The sequence below is a fragment of the Rhodotorula paludigena genome (assembly GCF_050403205.1).
Source record: "Rhodotorula paludigena JCM10292 DNA, Rt_paludigena_JCM10292v1_ctg6, whole genome shotgun sequence".
Lineage (NCBI taxonomy): Eukaryota > Fungi > Basidiomycota > Microbotryomycetes > Sporidiobolales > Sporidiobolaceae > Rhodotorula > Rhodotorula paludigena.
The window spans coordinates 46,438-72,147 of NW_027481452.1; the positions used below are offsets into that span (position 1 = coordinate 46,438).

The window sequence follows — 25,710 nt, forward strand, 5'->3', positions numbered from 1 at the left end:
ATGCTGCCTTTTGAGAGTCGGCGAGTCAAGAGAAGGACACGCCCAGGCAGCTGCGCGGAACCAAGAAGCCGGTCTGCAGGCTCCGTCTCAACACACTAGGGGGATGGTGAAGAAGCGCGAAGGTGCACGTCCGGTCGACGGTATCAGCACGTGTCAGAGGCAGCGAAACCCGGACAAGTCTGCAAGGTCGCACAGCAGGATCGCAAGACAGCTCGCAAGGCAATCATGCTGTCCGACGAGACCGCAGAAACGCGCGAAGGAGGGGTCCGAGAGGGAACTTGCATCTAATGGTAGGAGGTTGGGAGGAGGCGCAGAGCCAGTCCGGATGGAAACGAGGCCTTCCGCGCAGCGAAGCCGGGTCAGTAGAAGCACTGCATTTTCAGACACGGCAATAACATATGTACGCAAGAGAGAGAGAGCTAGCTGCTAAGGGTGAACTAGGGCTGCAGAGTCCGACGAAGAGGTGGGACTAGTTGTACAGTGGAGGTGCGAAGCGAAGGAAGCGAAGCGCGTGGGGTGGTGTACTTACGACGCGCTCGTCGTCGCAGCGGTCGTGGCCGGTGCGCCGCCGTCGTTGTGGCCCGCGTCGACCTTGTCCACGTCCGACGACGAGCTGACCGGGTTGCCGAGGACGGGCGCGCCCTTGCCCTCGGTGACGAGCGCCTGCTTCTCCGGCACGCCCGTGCCCGACCCGACGTACGCCGGGAGCGTCTCGGCCTTGAAGAACGGCTGCTCCTCCTTGGCGCCGGCGGCACCGCCTTCGCTCGACGAGCCAAGCGCCGTACCCGCAGCGGGCGTCGACGGCGCCGTGCGCGCGACGGCGAGCTCGTCGTCCGACGCGTACTCCTCCTCGGACGACCCACCGCCCTCCTCGCTGTCCTCGTCGGCCTCGTGCGCGTGCGCGCCGCCAACCGCGCCGCCCGTCGTCGACGTCTGCGCGTGGTCGTCGCCCGAGACGCTCTTGACCGAGCGGGTCGAGGGCGCCGCCTCGGCGTTCGTGCCAGTGGTCGAGCGCGCCTCGGCCTCGTCGACCGTGTCGACGGTCGTGCCCGGGACCTGAGCGACCGAGGCAGCGGTGTCGGTGGTCGCGTCGGTGGGCTGGGCGTAGCCGATGTTCGAGACGGCCGCGCCGACCGGGTCAACGGAGACCTTGGTCTTGGGCTGGCGGTCGACCTTCGTGTCGCGCGAGAGCTGGTCGAGAACCTCCCACCAGCCGAGCATCTCGGCGCGGTTGCGGCAGCGGAACGTGTAGGCGATCTCCTTGCCGCCGAAGCGGAGCGTGTTCTTCATCTTGGACTCGAACGAAGACTTGTGGGCACGGGCACCCTCGACGTGGAACTTGGCGGAACGCGAGGACTCGCCCGACGGCGCGCTGAGCGAGCACTCCGGAAGGAAGAGCGAGAAGGTCGGCGCGGTGGTGTCCTCGGCGTTGCTTTGGAGACCAATCGTGTCAGTTGAGCCAAGCAAACGAGAAGCGCGATACAAGAAGTGTCCGGGGGAAAGGGCGGTTGCGAGAGGAAAGGGGTCGGAGAAGAACGAAAGGAAAGGGGCGAAACGTACGAGGAGCGGCGCTCGTGGAGGTAGCCCGACGGGGTGAGGACATAGTAGCTCTCGGTGTACTTCTTGCTGAAGCGCTTCTTGCGCTCGAGGTGGCCCTCCTTGAGCGGCGCCGTCGACGCGTGGTTCTGGCCGGGGAACTGGATCGCGTCGATCGAGCGGAACGGCGTCTCGGGGTCGATGAGCGTGTTGTCCGAACGCGAGAGGTAGAACTTCCACTCGGCGTCGGGCTCGACGCGCTGGAGCGCCGCGGCGATCTTCTCGTGCAGCGCCTGCACCTCCTTGACCTCGGTCTGGTGCGCCTCCTCGTAGAGCTTGGCCGCCGACTGGATCGAGCGGGAAATGTTCTCCTCGAACTGCGGCTGCTGCTGCTGGAAGCGGATGAGGGCGGCCTGGAGGTCGTCTGCGAATCGGCAAGGAAGCGGGTGAGTGCCGAGTCCGCAACCTCGAAGGTTTGGGAACGATTGGACGCACTCTCCTTGTGCACCTGCTTCTTGAGCTGGTTGTGCACGATGTGGTGCGAGAGGTACGGGTCCTTCTGCGGGAGCATCTGCGTCGCCGAATTCTCGAACGTGTCGATGCCGGTCTGGAGCTCGGTGAGGTGGTGCTTCGACGTCTCGCGCTGGTAATTATCCGAAATTGTCAGTTTGCGAATCTTGTCTTCAGGCGGATAGCAGCAGTGAGATGTCCGAAGAGAGAAGAGTCGCGACGCACCTCCTTGGTAACTTCGTCGGCAAGCGCCGACGCCTCCTTCTCGACGGCGGCGATGTGCTGCTTGATGTCGGCTCGGACGCCCTCGAGCTCACGAACGATGGTGTGCTCGATCGTGTTGGCAAAGTTGGCGTGGCGTTCCGAGAGGAGCTTGGTGTTGTCGCGGACGTCGTACAGCGTCGCCTGCCAGCCGTCGGGCGAGAAGACGTGGCCCTCGTGGAACGGGACCTGGATCGTGTCCATCAAGGCGTGCGTCGACTTGGCCGTCGCATGCTCGATGTCGGCGAGGCCCTGCAAGTGCGGAACGCGGAAACACCGAAGTCAGCGGCTGGCCTTCCTGAAACGGCGGCTTCTGCTTCTGGCGGTGCTACTCGCGCCGTGATCCTTCTCGCAGCATACTCCCAGCTCGCAGACGGAGCAGAGGGGAGCAGAGTGGCCGCAAGAGACGCAAGAATCGCCCGTCGAGCGATGCTGCGGAGGAAGCGGGACTCGCCTTGTAGTAGTGCAGGAGCGACTTTGTGACGTGCTTCCACTGCTGGAGGCGGTCGACGAGCTCGTGGTCGGTGCTGCGAGCGGGCCAGCATGAGCAAAGAGACGGCGGAGAGCGAGAGGCAGAGCGATGACGAACCGAACAGCGCCCTCTGCGCCCGGCTGGTGGCCGCGCGTGGGCTTGGCGACGCGCACACTCTTGTGCGCAAGCAGGTTGCTCATGGAGAGGATGCGACGAGGTGGAAGTTTACGCTGTCGAAGGGGGAGAGCGTGAGGAGGAGGAGGAGAGAGGAGGGCAAGGCGATGCACCGAGGTCACGACGGTTCGGCGAAGAGGGCGCCGCGCCACGGGATCCACGTCGGTCGACCGCCCTCGAAGGGCCAGCCACGCGCATCTGGGTCGGTGACGTAGTTGGCTCCGCCTCATTTCCTCCTCGTGCGCCCCAAGTCTGGCCTTGGGCGCTCAGGGCAGTGCTCATTCCCGCTCAGCCTCAACCTAACCTTGTCCTGCTGGGCGTTCGAGCGAGCCTAGTGGGTCGAGGAGTGCCATCGACGCGAAGGTCTTCGCGAAGAGGCCAGTCTGATTCGCAAGGATCTGCATGGTGCCCCTCCTGCAATCTGCGAGCGCGCCTGCAAGCGTGTTGAGCAGGCTGCGCGCTCCTGAGAGGTCCAAGGGTGACTTTCGCAGGAGCAGGAGCGTCGGAAACGCCGAGGAAGCAGGACGGCGCGGAGGATCAAGTGAGGGCGAACTGTAGAGGGTTGTTGGCAGAGGGGCTCACGTCGGCGGCGATGCAGCCTGTCGCGCTGAGGACATGAAGTGCCAGAACCCCAGCGTCAATCGATGCCCGCTCAGGGCTGTCGGCGGTCAAGAGAGGCCCGGTCAGTAACCTGACTGAAGAAGCGGTCTGCGAGATCACCGCGGCCGCACTTCTTTGAGGCTCCGAAGAGAGCTGCAGACAGATTCAGATATGTAGCGCATAACTTGGGGACGCACGGGGTCGAAGAAGCTGTGCAGCGGCAGCAAGCAAGCTCGGAAGTCGAGAAGCTCGCTTCCGCGTGCGACGATTCCGCCTGCAGCGTCTCTGCCGCAGCCCAGGCAGGCTTTATGGCCACGAGGGCGACTCCGACCGCAAGTGCCTGCAAGCGCGAGATTCGGCACGGTCGAGCGCACCTCGTCTGGTCCGCACAGACCGCCCGGACGACCAAGAAGCGAGGCGAAGAGAGGTATGAGTGACAGTGACGGGTCTGACCCTCCCTCTGTAGCGCCGAGTACTCGTGATATGGCCCCAGGCAGCCTCAGGATAGCAGACTTCGGTGAAGGCGAGGATAATAAGAGCGAGCGTTGCGCGAGTTCGTCGCTCCACCACGACAGCCGCGCAGTCCTCCCCTCCGGAAGGAGCCAGCGGAAGCGTGCAGGCTCTTGCTACAGTCTCTGCAGCTCGCCGACCCATCCACACCGCTGTCCGGGAGCTGCGCGGGCGATGGCACGGGTGCGAGTCGGTCGCCTCGCGGCGTGGGGCGCAGGCTCGACGGTGCTCGCAGCGTGGACGGTGCTGAGCGCATTCAGGCAGCGCTCCAACTTCTACGCGGCCGCCGTCTACCTCTCCAAGAGCAACGCGTGCATGATGGTCCGCCGCCGCCTCTCTCCGCCTGCCTCGACGTGGATCCCGCTCACCCGCGCGCACCGCACGCAGATCCTGTGGAACCAGGCCCTCTTCCACACCGTCCTCTTCGGCAAGGCCCTCCAGGCCATCTTCTTTGGCGAGCTCCGCCTGATCGAGACCGAGGTGCGCACTCCTCTTCGTCAAGTGGGGGCCAAGAAGACTCAGGCTAATGCACTTCGCGCCTATAATACACAGCGGCTGCAAGAGCGCGCCTGGTTCGCCGTCACCGAGACGCTCCTCGCCCTCACCATCTTCCGCCAGGACTTTGACAGCTCGTTCGTCGTCCTCTTCGTCAGCCTCCTCTTCCTCAAGGTCTTTCACTGGCTCGCCGCAGATCGCGTCGAAGCGGTACGTAGACACGGTCTCTTTGCGAGAAGAAGGCGCTCAGACTGACGCCCGTCACTGGACGCAGATGGAGCAGGCGGCGCAGGTCTCGCGACTCGCGCACGCTCGTATGGTCGGGATCCTCTCGCTCCTCTGGCTGGCCGACGTCGCCCTCATTCTCTATGCGTTCGACTCGGTCATGGTCGACGGCCCGACTGTCATGATCATGTTTGCGTCCGAGGTGCGCCTCCACACGCTCGTACAATCGCGCGCGCAGCTGACCACGTCACCTCAAACAGTACATGATCCTGCTCGCTCAGGTGTGGAGCACGACCATGAAGTACGGAATCAACTGCGTCGATCTGAGACGGCAGGAGCCGTGGGAGGAGAAGTCGATCTACATTTTCTACGTCGACCTCGCAACCGGTCCGCCGTTTTCCACTCGAGCCTGGACTGGCGCAAGCTGACCCTGCTGTCACACGCAGACTTCTTTAAGCTTTGCATCTACCTCCTCTTCTTCGGCCTCATCCTCACGTTCCACAGCCTCCCGCTCAACATCCTCCGCGACGTCTACATCACGCTGCGCTCGTTCCTCCTCAAAGTGCGCGACCTCCGCCGCTTCCGCCAAGCGACGCGCAACATGGACGCGCTCTACCCGAACGCGACCCGCGAAGAGATGGACGCCATGGCCGACAAGACGTGCATCATCTGCCGCGAGGACATGGAGTTTCGCACGGCGCCGGGAGCAGCAGCGCCAGCTCCCGGTCCCCAGCCCGCTGCCGACGCCGCCGCGCAGCCACCGCCGCCGGTGGACGACCCTCAGCAGGCGGTCGAGGCGTTGCGGACGGGCCCGAACGACACGCCGAAGAAGCTGCCGTGCGGGCACGTCTTCCACTTCCACTGCTTGCGCAGCTGGCTCGAGCGTCAGCAAAGCTGCCCGACGTGGTGCGTTTCCGTCTCGCAACCGTATCGACAAAAAAGTGCTGAGCCATTTCGTTCGTAGTCGCCGCCCCGTGCTTCCGCAGGAGCAGCCCACCGAGCAGCCGCGCCCTGCCGGTGCCGCTCCGCCAGGCGTCAACAATGGCGCCCCAGCAGGAGATGCCGCCGCCCTCAACCCCGAAGACGCCGCGATCCGCCAGGCGCACATCAATCTCGCGCGCAACCTCGGGCGCGAAGCGTTCGGGACCATCTTTCCCGGCATCCCCTTCCCGCCCGAGGCTGAGGATCCCGCGGCGAGGCTTCCTGCGCCACCAACGCCCGCGCAGGCAGCAGCTCAGGCGGCGGCTGGCATGCCGGGAGACGGCCCCCCTGTGCAGCCGTCCGCTCAGCCGTCCTCGTCCGCTCCCGCTGCTGGCCTTCCATCCCCTCTCGCTGGTACCGCTTCTTCCCCTTCGCACGCCGCAGCGCCTTCCGCACCTTCCGACAACCCCCTCGCGCGCTTCACGCTCCCGCAGCTGTCCGTCCCCGCGACGGGCGAAGCCGGGCTGTACCACCGCCCGCCCTCTTTCGCCTACCCGTCCTCGTCGTCCGGCTCCGGGCTCTCGGCCGGGTACGCCAACATCGCGCACGGCGCGTACCCGCAGTTTGGCGGGCCGCTGCACCCGCCGCCGCCGGCGAGGCGCGAGGGCGAGGCGGCGATGCCGAGGCTCGGGGCGCAGATGAATGTCGAGGAGAGGATCGAGCAGGTGAGGAGGAGGTGGGAGGGTATGCGGGCTGCACAGGGCGGCGCGGCGGGCGCGGCGGAGCAGGGCGCGTCGCACGGAGAGGCGGCGCCAGGGCGCGAGGACGAGGCGAGTGCGCAAGAGGGCAGCGCAGAGGCAGCGGCGAGACCTGACAAGGGAAAGGGGAAGGCGGTCGAGCCGGACGAGGCTGCAGAACGCGCGGAGGAGGCCGGCGAGGCGGAGGACGAGACCCTCTCGCCGCGCGAGGCGGCCTTGCGCGCTGCCGAACGGCGCGCGGGCAAGCTCGCCCTGAAGTCCGGCGAGGCGACGACGCCCCCAGCGCCGGTTAGCGCGTCTCCCTCGCTCGCGATGGCAAGCGACGCGACAACGTCGCCTCCTCCCGTCGCTTCCAGCTCGACGGCTGCTCAGTCGACCTCTCTATCTGCGCCCCCGGCTCAGCCCGCCGCACCGCTACCCATGCCGCGCCTCATCCCGCTCTTCGACCCTTCGCATCCCTCACCCGCCTCCCTCTCCCAGTCCTACCCATCCCTCTTCCCCTCGCGCCCGCTCGTCCCCGCCGCGCCGTCGCCCGCGCCGCTCTCCGAGCTGGACCAGCTCGCGCGTCGCGGCGTCGAGGAGCGGTTGAGGCTGCTCGTCGGGTTCCAGGATCGCATTGAAGGGCTCGTGGGCGAGATGCAGGAGGCGCTCAGGGCGGCGCCGCTCGACGCGAAGACAGGTCGTGGTCTGGTTGACGCGGAAGGACCGGCGCAGGACGGCGTTGATGGCCAGCGCGAAGGACATGAAGAGGGGGAGGCCGCCCCAACGTTGTAAAGTTGTTTCTCGCATTTCGCAACCTCTCTCTTCTCTCTGCGGTGCGATTGACGCGAGAGCTGTCGTTGCAGGTAAGCGAAGGAGGAAAAGGGCACGATCCAGTGTCTGTGCGAGAGAGGAAAGGAACGGGAGGTCCAACAACAGGAGGCTGTCCGCGAGAATATCTACAAGAGAGGGGCAAGCAGTGTCTGTCGTCGTGGCCATATGTAAGCTCGTCAACTCTACTCAGTTGCTGAAGTCCTCCACCACAAGCGAAACCTGGCCCCTCGGGTCGCCCTTTGCGACCCTGCGCAAGTCGATGCTGTCGGCGACGAGGTTGCGGACAATGCTGTTGAGGCCCGACGGACCGCAGCTTGCCACCACCGTCTTGCCCGCCGAGCGCTCGACCTCGTCTGACATAATCTGCTTCAGGCGCGGGTAACCCGTCTTGGCCAGCTCGGCGACGGCATCGAGATCGTCCTGCTCGGCGTCCGTCAGGTCGAAGAAGGCGCCGCTGCCGTCGGCAGGCGCTTGCGCGCCTGCAGCACCGACAAGGTTGGCAATGCTCGTGCGCGTCGACGAAAAGCCCGGGCGCGCGCCCGCCTTGACGAGGTTGCGCATGCTCGAGTTCGGCCCACCGTTGTTGAGTGTCTGCACGTCCGAGCGGCCGTCGTCTACGCCGCCGCCGTACGGATAGTCGAACGACTCTGCGCGCTGCAGCTGCCCGAGGTCGCCATACGACAGTGAAGCAGTCGTCGGGTAGTCGTAAGGCGAATCGTACGGCCGCGCAAGCGCAACCTTCGACGAGGCAGCGTCCTCGTCGCGATGGTCGAGCGGGAGATGCTCGAAGCTTGGCTCGCTCGGGATGACGGCGGAGGGAGCCTGCAATGCCGGCGAAGACGATGCGGCCGCCGAAACGCGAGGACGGCGAATCGACCCGCCTTGGCCGCGGCGCGAAAGGGTGCGGCGGATCTTACCCTGCTTCTTGAGCTGTGCCGACACCTGCGCGTCGCCAGCTGTGCGGTCGTCGTCCTCGCCGTCGAAGAGGACGAGGTCCGTGACGGAATCGACCTGGCTGGCATATTCGTCCGGGAGGCTCGCCGCAGCGCCGTCATACTGCCTCGACGAGCGGTTCGAGCGGATACCGCCCTCGTTGTCGCTGTCGCTCCAGTCGCTGAGCTCGCTCGCAATGCTGCCGCGACCGGCGGGCGAGCTAGAGCGGGCCTGTCGTGCGAAAGGAGCCGAGGGAGGAGCGAGTTCGTCCGTTGACGGCTCGTACGCCGAGTACGGCTTCGGTGCGCGAGAGCGGCTCGAGATCTTGGGCGCGTCGTGCGTGACGTAGAGGTCAACCTGCAACTGCGACGAGTCGCACATCTCCATACAGCGCCGGAGCGTTGAGGCAACCCAGCTCAAGTGAGCTAAGAGCGAACTGAGCAGTCAGCGACTGCGTAGTCATACAAACGGAGGCAGAGCACAACGCACCGTACTCGCGCATGATCCACACGAATCGAACCCTCCTCGTCCTGCTCGCGCCCTTCCCCTCCGAACCCCTCGCGCTCATGCGCCTGCACACATCTTCGAGCACCGCAATCCCGAACGAGATGCCCGTCCCGCCACACACGATGAGCACGCTCTCGTACGCGCCCCACTTTGCACGCCCGGCCGAACCCATCGGCGCGCTCACGAGCGCACGCAGCTCGACGCCTCCCTGCACGCGTGAGCGAGCCGAGTCGCCGCGCGCGCGCGAGACGTGGTCCCACAGCGCGCGGGAGAAACCGCGCTGCGCCCGAACGAGGAGGACGATGGTGCTGCCCTTCGTCTTGCTGCTCTTGTCGCTGCGCTCGTCCGGGACGCATGCGATCGTGTAGGGGTGGCTCTCGAGCAGCCGGACGCCGGGAACGTAAAGAAGGAGGTGCTGTCCCGGTGACCACCGGAGCGTGTGAGGCGTGCGCAGCGTGAGGCGGACGGTGCGGCCAGGGAGGAGCTGTGCATTGGCGAAGCCTGCTGGCGGAAGTGGGCGAGGCGAGGGCGCTGCTGGCTGGCCGTACAGCGTGGGCGAGGAAGTCGCAATCGAGTTGGCGTAAGGTAGAGGAGAGGCGGAAGGAGGGTAATGCGCCGTGCCGGACAGGTCGACAGGCGGGATCGCGAAAGGTTGCTCGAGCGTCTCGTCGAAGCCCTTCTCCCGGACGATGCCGAAGCTACCGCCGGACGAGCGGGACCCGCGTGAGCGAGAGGGGCGGAACCAAATGCCTTCGAAGACGCCGTTGAGGTAGAGGAGCGAAGCGAAGCGGAAAGCTCGTTCAGCGCCCCACAATATGAGGGCGACGATCGGCCACCACATGAGGGGCTGTATAGCATCGCCACAGGCAAGGGAGTCAGCATCGTCGGCCATGTCGAGCGCAGGTCTGGTGCGAGTTTCGCACCTTGTGGTGCACAATTGCGGTGCCGAGGACCGCAAGAACGAGCAGGACGTGCGACCAGTAGAACAGCTCGTAGTACCGCTTGCGGATAGGTTTGAGCGAGAGGGCCGTGAGGGCCGTCAGGAGGAACCAGCACTGCGCATCATCGGGTCAGCATCAAATATCGCCTTTGCAGTGTGCGCAGATGCGACGGATAATAGAGTGAGACGCACTGCAATGCCGCAGACGAAGCGGTACCACCCCATCGCGGGCACGAGGACGACGCGGCCGAACGGGTCGCGGTCATGCGTGAGCTGCCACATCCAGCCGATCGCGTGTCCTGTCGCGAAGAGCCAGACGACGCGGCCTGTCACAAACAGTCAGAAGTGTGGAAGCTAAGTAAGACGGGCAAGTGCTCGGACGAACCGGACCAGCGGTGCAGGATGGCAGTCTGCAAAACGAGCGAGTCAGTGCCGCAGTACGACGACGGTGAGTGTTCGAGCGAAGTGCGCACTTTGTCGAAGTGGTAGTTGGTCAAGAACGGGGTTGCCCAAATGTTGAAAGGCCACTGTAAACTTGCAAGTCGATCAGTGCCATCGCAATTTCGGCATCGAAAAACGGCCACGTACCTGCTTCAACGCAAGCGTGACTGCGAGGGGCAGCATAGCGTAGCCGATCAATCCGAGACGAGCTGCAGCGGTCCAGGCGTTGAAGCCGATGTTGAAGTTTGGCGCTGCGAGGAGCGGGTCATTGAAGGGCGCCTGTGCAAGATTGCACCTATCAGTACGACTTCAAGCAGAGTCGTCATCAATCAGAGTGGTGGAAGCCGCACCCAGCCATTCGGGTTGTTGACTCCGCGCTTGCGGTAGTTTGACTTGGGCGGGCCTGCGGGAAAAGATCAGCTAGAGCTCGTCCGTGATCCGTGCATGAGGCACGCACCACTCTGTCCAGAGTAGCCGCAATCGCCACCAAAGACACAGTCGGTCGGCTGCGGGGCGTCAAGGCATGAGCACACCAGCTAGGACAGAAAGACGGGAAGGCGACATCAACGCACCTTGATGTAATCGTCGCCAGCGAAGCTCGCCAGCACGGCAACGACAATCAAGATGGCGACGCAGATCATCTGGGCGTACGTCGGACTGGCCCAGATGACCTTTTTCCGTCCGCGAGCGGCATCGTCGCCCTTCTCGCTCGCACCCATCGCCGCGTCTCCCCCGCCTACCCGCTTGGTCCAGGTGATGCGGCGGATAGACCACTTCCTGAACCAGGCTCCGAGCGCGGATCCGCCCGTGCGCGTGCCCGACAGGTGGTACGCGATGGACCAGAGGACGAGGCCGCCGCCGATGGCGATCCAGAGAATGTAGGCGTAACGCCAGGTCGGATAGGACAGCGTGTGGGCGTCGATGTAGGGGATCGTGAAGTACTGCGTCAACGAGGACGAGTCGACGCCGCCTGTTGCATCGACGATCTGCGCGGTAGCGGTCGACGACCCTGTCGGACCGGCTTGGGACGCCCACGAGATGGAGGACGGAGCGGCGGTGGCGCCAGGCGGGACGTAAGCAGCGGTCGCAACACGGGCAGACGTGGCCATGGCGGTCGTGTGGATGCGGGAAGCGAGGAGGGGAGGGCGCGCCAAGAGATGGAGAGTGAGCGAAGTGGCGAGGGGCTGCTGCCGGCCTTGAAGTGCCGGTGTCGCGAGCTGCTAGTTGTCGCTGCTCCCTCCAGCCAGATTACGCCGCCCTATGCGCGCCGACGGCAAGAGGAGCGACGGTGGAAGGTCGTTCGGCGATCCCGGACGACGACGAGCAGTTCCGCCGCACGAGAGGCTGAGACGAGCTCTGCGTGACTCAGAAGCTTTCTCTTAGCCCCTTCAAGGCGCTAAGCCGGTGCGCAGAGCGAAGTGAGGCAGAGTCGCCGTTGCTGCGGACCGCGAACCTCTCGCTCATCGCTCCGACTCACCGAAGACAACCACGCGTGTCCGCCCGTGCATTGATTCGGCGTGCGTACGATAGCTTCGTGAGGGACTCCGCTGCAAGCGCCCTGACTGTGCCGCGGTCACCACCTGGACGGGCCTTCTCCGTCTCGCCCGCCGCGATGAGCAATGTGAACCGTGGAAGCAAACCATTCCAAGAAGTCGCGCACAACAAGACAAACACTTCAAGAAAGTCGAAGATACCGCCGCGAGCAACACCCGCCAAAGCCTGCTTCATCCTTGCGCCTTCGCGAGAACCGCCCGCAGCACGCTTCAGCACCTCGTGCGCGGCCACTGCCGCTTCATCGCCTCGCGGAACGTTGCGTCGTCGTCCAAGTCGAGCGGGGCAGCCGCCCTTCCGCCGCGAAAGCCGGTCGCCTGCTCCAACGGCGCGCGAGCGTGCGTGGTGTTGCGCGAGTTGGCGAAGAGGGGCGGCGTGAACGCGAGCGCCGGCGCGGGAGAGGCGACGTCGCTGACTGATTCGAAGGTCGAGGCGGGGTGGGCGAAGTCCTGGACGGGGAGAAACGTTGGAGACGCCTTGAGCGAGTCGAAAGCCGGAGTGCGGTCGTCTATGTCGTCGACGGTCGTGTCGAGAAGCGCGCCTTCATCAGGACACCCGTGTCTCGGATCGTCGGCATAGATCTCTCCGAAAGACTGGAAGAGGCCGCAGTCGACGTCGTTGTCGAGCGTAAGGTCGGACGCGCTCTTCTCCGCCGTGACCTCCGCGCCGTCACCTCCCGCTGCGACGCCCTCTCCGGCCGCCGCAGCGATGCCGGAGTGCGAGGCGAGATCCTCGATTTCGGCGAGGATGCGCTCGACCGAGTCGGTCCCCAAAGCCGACGAGTCGAGCGGCGGCGCCCGTCCCTGCCCCATCGCCTGCGGCTCAACGCCTTGTTCGGCGACATAGGCATCGAAGTCCATCCCGCCGCCTTCCAGCGCGCTCGCTTGGTCGTCGGCCGCAGCGCGCTCCGCCTTCTCGCGCTTGCGCCGCGCTAGACTCGCGGCCGAAAGCGCCGACTCGCCCGTCGCTGCGCTCGCTCCGTCCGTTCCTCCCGCGCTCAGGCCCGAGCGCTGCGCCGGCTGCTCGGCGCGCGGGGAGGCAGAGTGGCGCGACGAGGGGATCTCGACGTGCGAGAAGCGGAGCGGGCGAGGGCGCTGCTTGTACTTCTCCTGCGCCTGCGCTGTGGCAAAGCCTTCGGCAGCGGCGACGGCGGGAAGGGCTGTGTCGCGCGAAAATGTCGGGCCTGCGGCGGAGGAGCGACGGCGCGGGGCTTTCGACCCGTACGTGCGCGGCTGGCCGGTTTGTGCGGGTGCGGGAGCGGCAGTGGCGGAGGAACGGCGTTTGCGAGTCGTCTCGTGAGCGTCGTCGTCATCTTCGACGGGCAAGGACGAATTTGAGCGAGTGGAAGGGGAGGACGGTGCGGGCGGGTTGAGGAAGGCGAGCTCGGAGAAGGCGAGGTCGTGATCTATTGCACAGCGACTCGAGCGTCAGCAAAGCTCCGCCTCAGAAGTGCAGAGGCTCGCTAAAGACAATGATAAGGAGAGCTCACGTGGCTTCTTGCCGACCTTCGTGCGCTGCGACGCTTTCCCCTGGTTGAAGATGCCGAGCACCGGCTTGGGCTTGAGCTATAAGCAAGACACGCGGATTATCAGCTCATGAGTCCGGTAGGAAAAGAAGTTGCAACGCACCGTCAGCCGCTCGGGTCCCACGTTCTTCGGCTTGCCCAGTTCCTGCACCCTTTTCCTGCTCTCGCGCTCCTTCGTCTCCCGCTTGCGCCTCTTTCCCCTGCCGCGTTCCTGCCCGTCCTCCTCCTCGGACGACTCGTTGTCGGTTTGACGCGCACGCTGCGCATCCTTGACCTTGGCGGCGGCAGCGGTCCCGACGGCGGTGGACGAAAGGGTGAGATCCTTGCGGATGAGCGCTTTGGCGCGGCGACGCTCGCGGCGAGCGCGAAGGCCTATACAAATCACACGACGTGAGCTGATGAAATCGTATGCGAGCTTGCTCGAAAGAAGTGGAAGGCGGACGTACGCTCCTCGATCTCGTCCAGTTCGTCCTGCTCATCCGCCTCCTGGCGCAACTTCCCGCCCTTACCCTTTCGTCCGTCACGCATGACTTCCTTCTTCTTCCCCTTGCCCTTCTTGCACCCTTCGCTCAGCCGTTGCATGCGCGGCACGAGCACGCTGCTCGCCGCGCTACCTGGTGCCGCATTCTCCTTGCCAACCGTGTCGCCTTGCGCGCCAAGCACGAGAGAGGTGGGCGCCGACGAGCGGTTGCGACCCCTCAGCGCGTCAGCGACGAGAGGCTTCTTGCGCTCGCGCGGCGCCGCGGCAGAGTCGGCGCCGCTACGCTTCCGCGCGAGCGGGTCGTCGTTGCCGAACGGGTGCAGCACGAGCGCCTCGTCCCTCGCGTGATCCTTCCCGCGCCCCTCGCGTACTTCTCCGCTCCAGCTAGCAGCACCCGAGCCTTCCACGTCGGCGAGGAGCAGCCGCCTGACCTCGGGCGGGGTGCGCACGCCGTCAAACTCGCGCACAAGGTCGTCATCTTCGATTGGCGCGAGGTCGTACGCACCCTGCACGTTTGCCGGGTGTGCGAGGTACTGCTGGACGGTGCGCGACGGGCGGGCCGGGTGCGCAGAGGTGTGCGAGGCGAGGTTGGCGGACGAGAGGGTGAAGCGTGACGGACCGGGCGCGGGCGCGTGCTTCGAGGCAAGCAGGCCCTGCATGAGCTCTTCTTCTGTCCCTGCGGACCCTCCGTGAGCCTCAAGAAGCGGTTGTCGGCGGGTGAGAGCGCGTTGTCGGCGCGAGAGGAGCAAACAAGAGACGAGCCGCAACGCGCCGCCACCGCCGGGTGCGCTGGGAGCGACTGTAGACCGTCTGTAGCCTTTCTCTGTGCCTATACAAGGTCGTCTCAGGCGCCCGGAGCGAGTGCTGCGGCGGGACGAACGTGCCAGCACCGCCTCGTTCGCGCGAGAGCCTCTCCAGCTCAGCCCGTCTCGCTGAAAGGCTTGAGCGGGTCCGTCGAGAAAGTTACAGACGGTCTTTACACCATTTTAGACCCTACAAGTCGCCCAGGAAGGTGTTGCTGCGGTGCCGCGACCGCCTGCCGTCCTCATCGCCGAAGCGGTTCGCACTCGCTCCTGTCGCTCTTCCCATTACGCCGAAGGCTCGCACGCCGAAATGACGAGCAGAACGACGGTCCTCGCTCAGATCGAGGACGCCACGAAAGGGTCCGCCCAGCTCTCGCCTTCTCGCTCGAGTGCGACGCCGAGCTGACGATTGCCGCTCCACCTTGCTTCGGCAGGTGCATCCACTCCTTCCTGGACCGCGTACTACCAGCTGCACTATGCTCGGGCTGTCTCTGCAACCGCTGAGCTACCTGCGGAACCCGAAGGTGGCGATCACACCGTCGACACCAGCACGCTCCCGCTCACCCGAACGATTCGCAGCACTGACACTCGCTATGTCCGTGCCGCTCCAGCTTCGAGGGTCTCCTCGACAATGACCTCGACAGCGCCATGCAGATCCTGCGCGCGAAACCCGACTCGGCTTTCCACCTCGTCGGACTCGGGATCGCTGCTTTCCTCAAAGCCATCCTCTCGCGCGAAGATGCCGAGTTGCGCGAGGCTCGTCTTGCATTCTCGCCCTCTACTACGTCCCGCAAGGCTGATCACTCCAAGGGAACAGGCGACGGACACGCTCCTGAAGGCAGAGACGGTTGCAAGCGCAGAAGCCAACGCCAAACGGCCAAAGGGCGACACTGCGGGAGCGTATCCGGCAGGCACGGAGTTCAAGGTCCGCAGTCACTCGATTCTGCGCATCTTGGACTTCTGCTCATCTGCCCTCCGGCGCCTGCAGCTTCTGAACGGAGACGCCGTTATCGGGCAAGCCCTCGTTGCCATCATGTCGGAATCCTACGTCGAGTTCGCGAAGGCCATCTGGAAGCTCAATAAGGCCTACAAGGTACAGTTCTGCTCTCCTTTGCCGCAGCTGCAGCTGGACTGACGTGCGCAACAACCCGATCCCGCAGATCTTCATGTCGATCCAGAAGACCGTCTTTCCCGACGGCGTTGAAGAGGACGAATCGCTCGACTCCGTTTTTCGCAAGCTCAACGAGAACTACCTTGCGCAGACGACCAAGCCGGCCGAGTCGTCTCTGAGCAGCAGCGGCGGAGGGGGCTTCTTTGGCTGGGGTCGCAAGAAGGCTACACCGGCTGCTACGCCCCTTCGACATGCGGCGTCTTCCGCCGCCCTGTCATCTTCAGCTGGGACTCTGCCAGCAGCAGGCGCCGCCTCAGCGCCCGGATCGCATATGCCTTCGCGCCCCGAATCCGTGTCCGACCTAGCCGACGGGCTCGACAAGAAGGTTACGCTTGCGGGCGAGGAGGTCGCCGCCGATGCGACCGACGACCCCGACGCACACCCGCAGCCGCTGTGGGCTGGCGATGCGCTCACTACGCTCGTCATCTCCGGCGCGGCCCTGGGGTCGGGCATGTTTGGCTTGATCTTCTCGAGTGCGTCTACCTGACCTCGCTCCCGACCCCGGACGAGAGACGTTGAAGTGTGGTGCGTCGTGCAGTGCTCCCGCCCAAGATGCGCAAGGCCATCTCGTGGTTCGGCTTCTCCAACTCGAACCGCCCGATCGCGCTCAAGCTACTCACGGTCGCATCAGCCAGTACGCTTACTGGCCACTCGAGCATCATTGACGGCGACCGCTAACGTGTTGCGTGACTCGCAGCTGGCGACGACGTGCATGGCTTCTTCGCCAGCTTGACGCTCCTCACGTTCTACGGCTTCATCCTCCTCAGTGCGCTTATAATCCTCGGCCTCAAGCTCTTCCTGGCCTTCTGACGTATTCCCCCGCGTAGTGTCCGGCTGGCAAGCCTCCGAGCCGCACTACCTCCGCAGCATGTCGCGCATCCTCTCGCGCGTGCACACCAAGTTCCCACACGGCACGCTCTGGGTCCTCAACCGCGCAAAACTCGCGCGGTACGAGCGCCGCAGCGACGACGCCATCGCCATCATTGAGAAGGCGCTCGTCGAGGAGAAGAAGGCGGGCAACACGTTCAGGGAGGCGGACAGCTTGCTCGTATTCGAGGTGCGTTGGCGCACCTTGATCTTACACTCACCGCCGTCTTGTACTGAATCAGCGCTGAGTGTACACTGGGCGCTCAACTGCAGCTCTCGTGGCTGTACCTCTCGCAGGCGCGCTTTGTCGATACGGCAAATTCGTTCGAGCGGATGTGCGAGTGCGTCGGGAAGTTTGCCCGTGGCGGACAGAAGCTGACCCGTCTTCGCTCGGATTCGCAGGATGAACAGCTGGTCTCACGCGACGTCCGTCCCCGACGCTGTTGACCATTCTCGAGCGTTCTTCGCCTGACCGATCCTTCCTGCAGCTACATCGCGATTGCCGCTGGCGCGCTCATCGATGCGCTCAACACGCAGCGTCTCGCAGGCGAGACGCTCTCACCGGAGCTCGTCACGCGGGTCGAAGGGCTGTCCGACCGCCTCCCCTCGCTGTGCCAGCAGAAGCGCGTTTTCGGCGAGAAGCCCGTCACTGAGACCTTTATCGTCCGGAGGGGCGACGCCAACAAGGCCAAGCTCGATAGGTGGATCCAGAAGGGAAGGGTCAAGCCCGATGCGAAGGTCTGGGAGGTTGTGCGAATCAGCAACGCCATGGGTGCGCCGAGTTTCGCTCTCGCACACGCGCGCTCAGCACACCTAACGTCCGCTGTCACGCAGAGCTCGGCCTCTTCTGGGCCACCGTCGGTGGTCGCTCACCCGCCAGCGGCGTGCAGAAACAGATCGACCTAATTTCGTCTTTCACGCCGCTGCCTCGCTTCGGCCCGACCGCCTCTTCTCCCTCCGCATCCGCGTCCCACTCGCCAACCAACCTTAGCCGCACCTCAAGTCGCACACCCTCGACTCTGTCGCGCCGCGGTACCAACCTCTCGTCCTCCTCTTCTGCCCCCTCTGTCCCGCTCGTCGTCTCCCCCTCGGACGAGCTCGACACGCCCTCGGAGGTCCTGATCCGCGACCTCCTCCTTGGCGTGCTCTACGCCTCGCTCTCGCATTCGGACCCGGCGCACCTCCCTACCGCCGCAGCCTTCCTCGACGCCATCCTCGCGGCAACGCCCGAGCAAGTAGGTGACGAGAAGTGGGTCCCGGCGTTCGCGGGGTGGCACCGCGCGGTCGTCGAGCTCAAGGGCGGCGACCTCGAGATGCGAGAGCGCGGAGTCGACGAGGGTAAGAAGACAGAGGAGGCGAAGAAGATCTGGAGGGACAGGTTCAGGCGCGCCGAAGCGTGGTTGGATGCGGTGCTTGCGCTCGGCGAGTACGACTTGAAGACAAGGGTGCGTTACGCTTTCGCGCTCGACTCGCGCCGGCATAGTGTTGATCGTTCCGCACTACCGGAACAGCTCGAGTCGCGGGTCTTGATGCTGCGCGACGAGATCGCAACGAAGAAGCGCCGCCTCGGTCTCGCTTGAGACGGTCAAGCTGATTGTGACGCTTTCCTACACGTCTCGACGTCGGCTTTGTATATTCTGTCGTTTCGCGTCACGTTGCAACCAGTAGACGATTGGGTCTTGCCTGTCGCGAGCTCGCAGAGACGGGACAGTCGCTATTCTCTCGAGGCGGAACGGACAGAGTATTTGCGGTCAGATTGCGCGATGCACGCTTGAAGCGGCGCATGCAAAGACGGTACGGAGTAAGGAAGGGCTCTGTCGTCGACTGCGGACGGTCGGGAGCTAAGGCACGGACGGAGGAACGAGGGGCAGAGTTCTATCAACAACGGTGTACGACAGGTGAATGTACAGCCCGGCGCCAGAGGGTACGGATGATGCAGCGGGAGCGTGCAAGTGGAGAAACGTCAAGGAAGGCCTCGGGGGTACGGATGAAGCGGTGTGAGTAGACGAGAGGCAAAGGGTATGCACAGATGTGGGTGTATGTCGACAACAGAGCGTGTATGAACGATCACGGCGGGTACAGATGCTCGAGAAGGCGCTCAAGCGCGCGAGACGGCCCCAAGAGGGGCCGAGGCATATGCGACGCCGTTCTCGCCCGCGAGATGGTAGAAGGGCTTGACTTCAGTAAGCTGCTGCGCAAGGTGCGACTGGGCGACAGAAGGGTGAGGCTGATGCGTCAAGCCGGCGGGGTAGTACGAGTTCGAGACGAGGTGCGGCTGCTGGTTTGCCTGTAGTGGTGCACCCTGCGTCGGCAACGTTGAGTAGTACAGCGGGGCGTGGCTCTTATACGAGTCTGCGACGGGCGACGGAGTCTTCTCCTCGTCGTCGAAGTGTGCCTGGGACTGGTAGACGGCTGGTTCGGCGCGCTGAGGCGAGTAGGTGGCGACGTACTGCTCGGGCGGCGGCGAAGGCGGGACAACCAAGCCGGACGTGACCGTGCGCAAGGGCGGAAGTTCGTTCGACGCGTACGCAGCGAACGGGCTGTGCGACCCGCCGTATGCCGTCTGCTGCTGAGGCGCAGCGGCGTAATAGTATATGGCTTCATTAGGCGAAGGCCCGGGTGCAGCGTAGTAAGCTGATTGCTGGGCCGGAGGAAAGAAGGTCGAGGTGGAAGGCGCGGAAACAGGCGAGGGGTAGCCAGTGTTGTACGGCGAGTGCCCGTCGTATCCAGGCACCTGCTGCATGCTCGCGCCGGGAATGGGACGCGGCGACGAACGGATGGTCCTGCCCCGTGCCTCGAGGGCGTTCCACGCAGGCAATTGGTAGTTTGCGAGACCGGCCTGCGTCTGAGTCGGCTGCTGCTCCTCGTCATAGTCGAGTCCGCGTTCTTCGGGCGAAGCCGATCCGTCCTGGAAGTCCTGGTCCTGCGTAGCGGAGGAGTTGGCGTTTGTATCGGCCGGATTCTTCTTCCGCTTCGTCGTCGGCTTCCGCGCCCTCAGCTTGCGCTGAATTGTCATAGCCTTGTTCTGGTCGTCACGGACGAAGCAGCCCGACGGATGACTGTGCAGTTCGTGTTCACTCAGGTCAGAGGGATCAAACGAGAAACGTTGAGCAGGCTCGCAACGCACGTGAAGACGATGAAGGCCGGCAAGGATGAACGACGTTCGGCGGAGCGGCGACGGTCCGACAAGCGTTTGAACGAGTAGTACGAGAGCTGGCGGATGAACGACGAGAGGCTATACGCGCGGGAGGCAGGAAGAAAGGGTTGGCCGTGGCATCAGCATCGGTTTCTTCAAACGACGCGTGTCGTTCCTCGGCTGAGGCCGTCGGCGCAATAGTCTCTGCAACGCAGAGGTGCCTGTGCGCAGACAGGTCTCAAGCGAGAAGTCGACGCGCGTCACATCCCGCCGCCCCACCTCGACCGGGCCGGACGCAGAGAAGCGCGTGCGACTCACGACCTGAAGTCCCACTGCGGCGCCAGCGCGACGCGAGCCTGCGAGTCGATGCTCGTGATGGCGAACGTGTCGTTGTTGAGCCAGTGGAGGTAATCGGGATGCTGCTGCGCCGACAGCAACCTGAGGCAGAGATAGGGGCTTGGTCAGCCATCACTGCTTGCAGCCCGTGCAGGTGGGTCCCTCTCGTATAGGCGGATGCATAGAGAGGCTGGAAGGGGCAGATAAGCGTGTAGGAGCGCGAGGACGCACTGATGGAGCTTCAGCACGAAGCTGCTTCGCGGCTTGTCGACAGCGGCGGACGCGGCCATGTCGTAGTGGTGCAGGGCCTCAATTCGCAGGTCGGCGCAGGTCGTCTGTGCACCGAGTCGAGCTGGGTCGGTGCAAGAGCAAGTGTTGCGGTTCAGCGCAGGCGGGACGATGAGGATGCGCCGCTGCCAGCAAACGAGGGGCGAGAACGCGCAGTCTATATGTACCTACCCTCGCTGACTAGCGCGAAAGTGTATGCGCCGGGATCGAGCCCTTGGCGTGCCTCGGCGATCCCGCGCCGGTGCCAACCTTGTTTCCTCCCGTCGGACCGTCTCCCGCCGCTCGCTGGCAACTCGCCGGCGCAGAAGACAACCGGCCCGCTCATGAGCCGGGCTGGAGATTGCATGCTCGACCACGTTCCAGTTGCCAGAGCCCTCCACCGGCGAGGGCATACCTACAGTACCTAACATCAGGGCAGCGGCTTTACGGGAGGGCGAGAGGGCAGAGACGGGAACGCAAGATCTCCAGCACAACGCGCACTACCTACATACAAGCGACACCGTGGTCGGGCAAGGCGCGACGTGAGCAAGAAGGCTCAAGAGCGCTTGTTGAACTCGCTGTCGACCCTTTGCAGATCTTGTTCACCTTCAATGACATGGGTCCTCGAGCCGACAGCGTGCGTCAGGCTCTCAGACTCTCCGTATCAGCTCCGCTGCGCGCGTGACGCTTTCGCTCTCGTCTCGCTTCCTTCTTCTTCCTCCTCTACCTACCCAGCACCTCCGTCTCACGCGCCGCTATTGCGCTTTCGTCGGTGCTGGCAGAACTGACACCGGGTTGCTCGTTCCGTGCTACCAATTTGACTGCGCTCATCGAGCCCTGCGAATCTGCCGCGTCGACCCAACGCCTGCTCTTGCCCTGCCCTGCCTGGGCCTCCCGAACTTGCACGAGTTGGAACTCTCCGAGAGCCGGTCCGCCAGCCGGCTGGATACCGGTATATTAGCGTTGTCTCAGATCGTATCTGTTTTGCGATCGAAGCCGTGCCCGGGCCCGCTCTTACGCTTCGATCGTCTTTCCACGGTTCTGTCTGCCTCTTTGCTGCCTGGGCCGTGATCAGGGGCAATCTCAGCATGCTGCACGCGCACGCGTGCGTGCTGCGACGCGCCGGGACTACGAGCACGTTCGGCTCGACAGCGCCGGACGGCGGAGACCCCTTGCTCCCGCACTTCTGCAGAGCGGGACTCCGCCGCGCAATTCCCGCACGCGCTGCGATGCGAGGCCAGACGTCGACGAACAAATTGCGACCCCACTGCTGCTCGGCATCGTCGCTCATCTGCCAGTGGCCCAACTTTCAACGCGTCTAGCCGATTTGCATGACTTCGCGCCGCCGCCGCGGCCCGCCCCGTGCGGGAACCCTCATGCAAATGACTTCGGAGCGCATCGCGCAGTTCGCTCGAGAAGACGAAATCCGTGTCGTCGGTACGTACCGGTCGGTACCTACCGTAGCGGCTTGGCAAGCAGAAAGTTTTTTGCAACAGTATTCTTTCTTTGCCTCCGTGCTTCTTTTCCCGTCTCTGCGCCTGCACAAGAGGGTGCACCCCCGCACCGTGTCACCCAAAACGCCAGGCGGTCTCCCGTCACATCGCCTCAGAGCGTAGAGGAAGGAGAGGCTTCGCGCTGCCCTGCCGCCCGCCTGTTGTATGCTTGCGAGGGATGGCGCAAGCGCGCGAAAGAAGCTCGCAGCCGAAGCCGGTACGGCGCATGCCGTTACAGAGGAAGTGGGTGAAATGATCCTGACCGAAGCTCGAGCGCCGCTTCGGGAATGGGAGGAACGCGCTTTGAGAAGGCGCGGACCGACAGCTGCGCAGTCCGGCTCAACGGATGGCTCGAACAGGTACCAGTGCGCTGTGCTGTGAGCGCATCTAGGCGAACTGTCGCATGTGCGGGCGAGGAAGCGTTCGCGCGATTGAGAAGGTCACGTTTCACGCGACCCTGTGCTGCTGTACTCGCAAGGGTGACTTGTCAACCCCATTTGCACGCAGGCAGCCTGAGCTTGACGAGCACGCGCAAAGAGCTAGAGTTGAGTCGCTTCGCTCTGCGCAGGATCATAAGCCTTCATGCAACCGTCCCTTCTGTCCGGGGCCTTCATACAAGCATCCGGGAACGCAGAGCGTCGAGATTACCGGTTCACGAAAGAGCTACTAAGTACATCAAAAGTAAGGAGGAGTGGCGAGGTCCAATCAATTAAGGGAAGACTAGGAGTTGGCGGTGGTAGGTATTGGCATCTCGGCACGAACGGCGCGAGAAGGGCAGACTTGCGGGCCGCCGTCGAATGTATCCTGGTGCAGTCAAGTCGTCTAGAGCGACAAAGAAGAGTGAAAAGCATGGACAAGAAAGTTTCGAAGGGAGGCGAGCTAGGTGGGCCGGGTGATTAGGCAAAGTAGGTGAAAAGAAGGAAGCAGTGCGAGGTTTAGGTGGAACGACGAGCGGACGTGGTGGACCGAGCAGGATTAAGGCGACGCAACATCCTTGGCGCGGAGCGCGAGCGACGACTGAGGAGCGTTGCGCGCGAGCGCCCAACCTATGCGAGAGACAGCATCAGCCGCTGGCTCCTTAGATGTTTCGAGCCCTGACTTGTGAGCGGCGCCAGGGGAACAGCCGCTGGACGGAGCACACGGGCAAAGAGGAGGGCAAGGGAAATCGGCGCACCCTTGATGCCAAAGAGCACCGCAATCCAGAAGAACCAGGCGAGGACAGCCGCGACCGTCAAGTTGAGGAACGCCTGCAGATACAGTGGACTGAGCTGGGAACTGGGCGAGAACGGCAGAGCAGGTGGTACTCACCATCATGTCGTCGAAGTGGTGCCGCATCGCCGCAAACGTGATCTGCTCCGTCGACAATATGAAGACGACACCGCCGCTGGTCAAGCACAGCGCCGCGAGCGCCTCGGTCGGTGGGCGGGACGGAAGGATGGATGCGGGTGGGCGGAGGTAGAGGAAGAAGTAGGTGAGGAAGCGGAAGACGGCGAACGCCGCGAGGAGGTTGCCCCACAGAACGTGAATCTCGACCTGGAACTGGTACGTCTGATGGTGCGCCGCCATCGCTGCGCCTGCGAGGGCGGAAGAATCAGTCAGCTACTGCTGCCGCGACAAGCTGGCACGACGCCGGCTGCAGCACTTGACGCACCTGTAACGCCAATGCACAGAGCCGGGAACGGGTTGAACGACCCCGAAGCCGAAGCAGGTGGTGCAATAGCGTTGAGCGAGCGACCGGACGCTTGAGCAGCGGGCGTCGAGAGCCATGCGCGGATAGAACGCGACTCGAGGACCATGCCGAGTGCGCCGGCTGCCCAGAACCTGAAAGTACAAATCTCGATTAGCTTGTCGTCCCGGGATCAGCTGAGTTCAAGCGAGCGGGACGCACATGATGGCAATCGAGATGTGCTGAACGTCCTTGACGCTGTAAGCGCCCGTCTTACCCATCCGCTCCATCCACGTGTTCGTCGAACCGTACACAAAGATGACGAGGCTCTCGACGAACTCAGCCGTCCAGATGGTGTGCGACTTGGCCGGGTGGCGGTTCCATGCCCAGCCGAGAGCCGAGAAGGCGCCGCAGTACCGACCGAAAGTGAGGAGGCCGTACCACAAGAAGATCGAGCCTGTTTATCGTTTTCGTTAGTCCTTGTTCCGATATGCAGCTGGCGTGGTAGATAACGCACCCTTGATGATGTGGGCGAGACAGCTGCATCGAGATCCACACGGCGTCAGTCCTCCGATCCTCTCTTTGCCCGCAATCGAAGATTGACGCACCCATTCAAGTAGCGCTCGCGGCACGTGCCCGTCCAAACGATGATTCCGGTGCACACCTCGATGTAGGCGAGGATCAAGAGCAAGCGCTCGGCAAAGTCGAGCAACAGGCCGCCGTACTTGCGGAGCTGCTGCCGCTGCGAGGCCGGACGTTCGACCTCGTGAGCGTCGCCATGGCCGCGGCGGAGCGAGTCGGGCCCAGCGGTGTCGAAGACGGTGTCCGAGTCGGAAAAGGTCGAGTGGTTGCGCGAGAGGGGTTCGGTGTGCCGCGCCGCCGCATTGCTCCACTGCGCTGTGCGGTCGTCCTCAAAGCTCACGCCGGTGCGCTCAGGCGTGCTCATCTCGACGGGCGAAGAGACGAGGCGGTCCACCTCGGAAGCGGCATCGTCATCGTCGCCAAGCTGGAAGACCACACCGTCATGCTCCTCCGCAGATTTCTCGCCTTCTTCGCTTTGGCGCGAGAGAGAGTAGCCCGCGAGCTTGGCGCCGAGCGAGTTGCCCCAGCGAGTGAAGCGAAGAAGGAAGCGGGCAACGTCTAGAACGTTGAGGCCGACGGCGAGCACCATCGTGGCCCAGCCCCACGACGTGTGCGACGACTTCTCGTACATATTGGGCGTCAGACCATTGTACACCTGTACGCAGCAGCGGGAGAAAGGCGCCGTCAACACCGAGACAATCGAGGGATGTCAGCCCTCATCCGGTTGACATTGCGCTCGATCACCGAAATGAAAGCACAACGGACCTGGCCAAAGAACAACCCGAGAATGGAGGTCGCAAGGAAGCCAGTCTGCGGAATGATGGACAGTGCCGAGCGGCCAGCCTTGAGGAAGATGGCTGTTTGAGACGGTGAAGGCGGCGAAAAGTCAGCGATTTTGCCTTCTCTTGAAGCCGGGCGTGGCCGAGAGATACCAGTCACGTACAGAGCGGCAGGAGGACGAAGAAGGCGAGGATCATGAGGGCGATGTGGACGTAGAGGAGCGCGGGTTTGCCGTCCTCCTCCTGGTCAAAGTCGAAGTACGAGGGCGGGTCGGGCGAGTGGTGGAGCAGGATTTGGGTCTCGTTGAGCTCGAGGAGCGGCGCCGCGTGCGAGTTGTGGTGGCTGTGCTCGTCCTCAGGCGGATGAGGCGACGAAGCCGAGGAATGTGAACCGTGCATGCTCATCTCAGCATGCTCGTCGTGCCCCTCGTCCTCGTCCTCGTCGTCTCCGTGGCGGCGTACGAGAGGCAGGAGCAGCCGTCGTGCGGGCTCGTCGCGAACATCGACGTCGGTTGCGAAGCCGAGCGAAGGCGCGGCGAGAGCAGCGCTCGCGGCGAAGAGGGCGCCCAGGGCGAGGGCGACGGCGCGCATGGCTTAAGCGGGCCTACTGCGCGCTGCGAAGGTTGCAAGCAAAGCGTAGACAGGGCAAGGACAGTGGCCGAGCTCGCTGACGGGGTCGAGAGGAGCGAAAGAAGTTGGCGCGGATCCTTGCCGAGGTTGCGGTCCTCGGGCTTCTGAGTTGCGACGACTCGACGACTTTCCCTCCGAGTCGGTGGCCCTGCCTCCGCCCGCTTCTGCCCGTGCACACTCTGCAGAGACTAGCTGACTTTCACTGCAAGGCCCCTGGCAATTCGATCCTGTGCCTTCTGTCATGGCTCCCTCCGTTTCCGTGGAAACTCGCCTCCGTCAGCGCGTCCGGCGCGGCGATCTGCCTCCACTCGTCTTTTTCTCCTCGCG

General features: G+C 64.0%; 7 protein-coding genes across 7 annotated transcripts; 2 read left to right on the forward strand and 5 right to left on the reverse strand.

Annotated features, from left to right (window-relative positions):
• Nucleotides 1–525: 525 nt before the first annotated feature.
• JCM10292_003026 (uncharacterized protein) lies at nt 526–2,979 on the reverse strand (the record flags this gene model as incomplete). Its single annotated transcript, XM_076646750.1, has 6 exons — nt 526–1,432; nt 1,561–1,960; nt 2,032–2,179; nt 2,272–2,559; nt 2,762–2,834; nt 2,897–2,979. 6 exons carry the CDS (start codon nt 2,977–2,979, stop codon nt 526–528), a joined length of 1,899 nt encoding a protein of 632 aa, XP_076507511.1.
• Nucleotides 2,980–4,237: 1,258 nt separating this feature from the next.
• JCM10292_003027 (uncharacterized protein) lies at nt 4,238–7,236 on the forward strand (the record flags this gene model as incomplete). The annotated part of the gene is made up of 7 exons (XM_076646751.1): nt 4,238–4,384; nt 4,451–4,543; nt 4,616–4,768; nt 4,833–4,985; nt 5,044–5,170; nt 5,230–5,689; nt 5,748–7,236. 7 exons carry the CDS (start codon nt 4,238–4,240, stop codon nt 7,234–7,236), a joined length of 2,622 nt encoding a protein of 873 aa, XP_076507512.1.
• A 225-nt stretch (nt 7,237–7,461) lies between these two features.
• JCM10292_003028 (ferric reductase family protein) lies at nt 7,462–11,205 on the reverse strand (the record flags this gene model as incomplete). The annotated part of the gene is made up of 10 exons (XM_076646752.1): nt 7,462–8,633; nt 8,698–9,562; nt 9,639–9,770; nt 9,848–9,981; nt 10,041–10,065; nt 10,129–10,182; nt 10,244–10,375; nt 10,447–10,499; nt 10,554–10,602; nt 10,669–11,205. 10 exons carry the CDS (start codon nt 11,203–11,205, stop codon nt 7,462–7,464), a joined length of 3,153 nt encoding a protein of 1,050 aa, XP_076507513.1.
• Nucleotides 11,206–11,859: 654 nt separating this feature from the next.
• On the reverse strand, nt 11,860–14,312 carry JCM10292_003029 (uncharacterized protein; the record flags this gene model as incomplete). The annotated part of the gene is made up of 4 exons (XM_076646753.1): nt 11,860–13,052; nt 13,137–13,212; nt 13,276–13,544; nt 13,619–14,312. The coding sequence occupies 4 exons, from the start codon at nt 14,310–14,312 to the stop codon at nt 11,860–11,862; spliced, it is 2,232 nt and encodes a 743-aa protein (XP_076507514.1).
• Nucleotides 14,313–14,766: 454 nt separating this feature from the next.
• On the forward strand, nt 14,767–18,074 carry JCM10292_003030 (uncharacterized protein; the record flags this gene model as incomplete). Its single annotated transcript, XM_076646754.1, has 13 exons — nt 14,767–14,816; nt 15,068–15,212; nt 15,274–15,381; nt 15,445–15,549; nt 15,617–16,100; nt 16,166–16,261; nt 16,325–16,393; nt 16,455–16,684; nt 16,768–16,835; nt 16,897–16,920; nt 16,983–17,266; nt 17,329–17,939; nt 18,006–18,074. The coding sequence occupies 13 exons, from the start codon at nt 14,767–14,769 to the stop codon at nt 18,072–18,074; spliced, it is 2,343 nt and encodes a 780-aa protein (XP_076507515.1).
• Nucleotides 18,075–18,592: 518 nt separating this feature from the next.
• JCM10292_003031 (uncharacterized protein) lies at nt 18,593–20,256 on the reverse strand (the record flags this gene model as incomplete). The annotated part of the gene is made up of 4 exons (XM_076646755.1): nt 18,593–19,553; nt 19,622–19,729; nt 19,949–20,068; nt 20,198–20,256. The coding sequence occupies 4 exons, from the start codon at nt 20,254–20,256 to the stop codon at nt 18,593–18,595; spliced, it is 1,248 nt and encodes a 415-aa protein (XP_076507516.1).
• Nucleotides 20,257–22,701: 2,445 nt separating this feature from the next.
• TVS1 (Tvs1p) lies at nt 22,702–25,344 on the reverse strand (the record flags this gene model as incomplete). The annotated part of the gene is made up of 9 exons (XM_076646756.1): nt 22,702–22,772; nt 22,901–22,973; nt 23,035–23,300; nt 23,378–23,547; nt 23,615–23,849; nt 23,910–23,932; nt 24,001–24,629; nt 24,740–24,831; nt 24,918–25,344. The coding sequence occupies 9 exons, from the start codon at nt 25,342–25,344 to the stop codon at nt 22,702–22,704; spliced, it is 1,986 nt and encodes a 661-aa protein (XP_076507517.1).
• Nucleotides 25,345–25,710: the final 366 nt, after the last annotated feature.